The sequence below is a fragment of the Charadrius vociferus genome, unplaced genomic scaffold (genome assembly GCF_000708025.1).
Source record: "Charadrius vociferus isolate BGI_N301 unplaced genomic scaffold, ASM70802v2 scaffold477, whole genome shotgun sequence".
Classification (NCBI taxonomy): Eukaryota; Metazoa; Chordata; class Aves; order Charadriiformes; family Charadriidae; genus Charadrius; species Charadrius vociferus.
In genome coordinates, this window is record NW_009649449.1 from 123,861 (window position 1) to 125,612 (window position 1,752).

Consider the following 1,752-nt stretch of genomic DNA (forward strand, 5'->3'; position numbering starts at 1 on the left):
TAATTTCCCTATGGAAAGCTTCTAACTGAGCGGAGTTTAGAGCAGTTTCAGGGTTGTATCCCATCTCCGTAAATCTGACCATAGGGGTCTCTTGAAAGAAAATTGCTAAGAATTTCCAACTGGACTATGTAATCACAGCGCCTGGTATCAAGAGGAGGGGGAGTGACATGAAATCACTGACTTGTGACATACATTCCTCAGCAACAGCAGCTGCTGCCTAATGACAGCTAATAAAGGGAATCTTCCCTTGACAGAGCGGCATGCCTGCAGTGGGACTGGAATGTGCCCCAGATAAATCCACTGATAACCTAGGAAGCAGAGATCACACCCAAAGAGTATAAAAGACAAGCTTTGGAAGAGAGAGGATAGGACAAGGAAGAGTGAGACCTGAAGAGACATCTCAGAAGAAACGGCTTGAGCTTCTCTATTCCCAACGAACCCAGCGCCATGGACACTAAAGGCTCATTTTCCTGTGGCTTCCTCTTGCTGCTGCTCATCCAACTCCAGTCCAGCAGAGCCAACCCTATCTACAGCCTCAGCCCTGCCAAAGAACTGGCCAGCATGGAGGTGAGGACTCTTCTTTTGCAAGGTTAAACTTTTGGGGTGCTTAGCAGAGTGTGAGGTGGTGTTTTTGCCGTTCTTTCGCGCAATCGGATAGCCACATCAGCGATCGCATGCCGGGGGACAAAGTCTCAGATCTTCACAGGGGTTCAAAGAAGCTCTATAGAGCGATATCCTCCAGTGTTGGGTTCACCTGAGCTCCTGGGTAGCAGCGGGAAACAAAATTCTGATGTTGTGGGATGTCAACTTTGGGTTTTTGGTTCTTTTTCTTTTAAACATCCACCTTTCTGGGAGCAAAGTCCCAGAGAGGGAACAAATCATCACAGTAGCTCTATAAGAACAAATAGAAAACTTTCAGGTGAGCTACTGTTTGTCCCACTAAACGGCAGGAACGGTGAAGCGGGACAGCCATACGGCTCCAGCTTTGCGGATTTAAGAGAACTAGCTGTATGTGGATGGGAGATGAGGAGGTAAAGCGGAGCACTTAAAGTCAAACTTTTAGAAAAGTTGCTAGAGGAATAGTATGACCATTTAGAGTGACTCATCCAGAAAAGCTTCTAGAGCTATGAAATTACCACATGCATATTTTAATGAACGATAGACAACATCCATTGTTGCAGCACAACAGCTTAAGACTCAGTCTGGCAAGATGAAGTCTGAAAGCTCAAACTTTTGCTTGGACTGGTACCAGTGATCAGCTTCTCGCAGCATCTGACCCTGAGAACAAACTCCCTAAGACAATTAGAACAGTGTCAGCCAAAGCTAAAACTGCCCCATGTCTCTAGGCTTTTCCTAGCATTCCAGCAGCTAGCCGAGAAGTGTGGCTTCCAAATGCATTCACTGTCAAGCAAGCCATAAGGCTCGCTCCTCTCCACTCTACTTCTAGAGATGGACAATTAGATTCCTCTAATTGGCTGAGTGGCCCTTGAGGAGGTTATCTGATCCCTGCTACACAAAGCTTTAAAAATTATACAGAATGGTACCCAGGAAGAAGTCACATAGCAGACATAAGTTTAGCATACAGGTATTTTCAGAGATGCATGTTATTTTAAGAAGCAGCAATCCTGTAACTCCTGGGGCACAGATTAGTGAAAACATGAAGGGCTTCTCAAAGTGACATCCAGTGAAATAGCCAGGGGTAACAAGCAAGCAGATGATCTTAGGAAAAAAAAAAAAAGAAAAAAAAAAAAA

General features: G+C 45.0%; 1 protein-coding gene across 1 annotated transcript in view; it reads left to right on the forward strand.

The window, feature by feature from the left end:
• The first annotated feature begins 227 nt into the window (after positions 1-227).
• Positions 228-1,752, forward strand: part of NPPA (natriuretic peptide A) — a 3,128-nt gene continuing 1,603 nt past the window's right edge. The window contains exon 1 of the mRNA XM_009889541.1: positions 228-567. Coding sequence (XP_009887843.1) covers positions 448-567 — 120 coding nt within the window. The 5' untranslated portion in view covers positions 228-447. The remainder of the gene's footprint in view (positions 568-1,752) is intronic.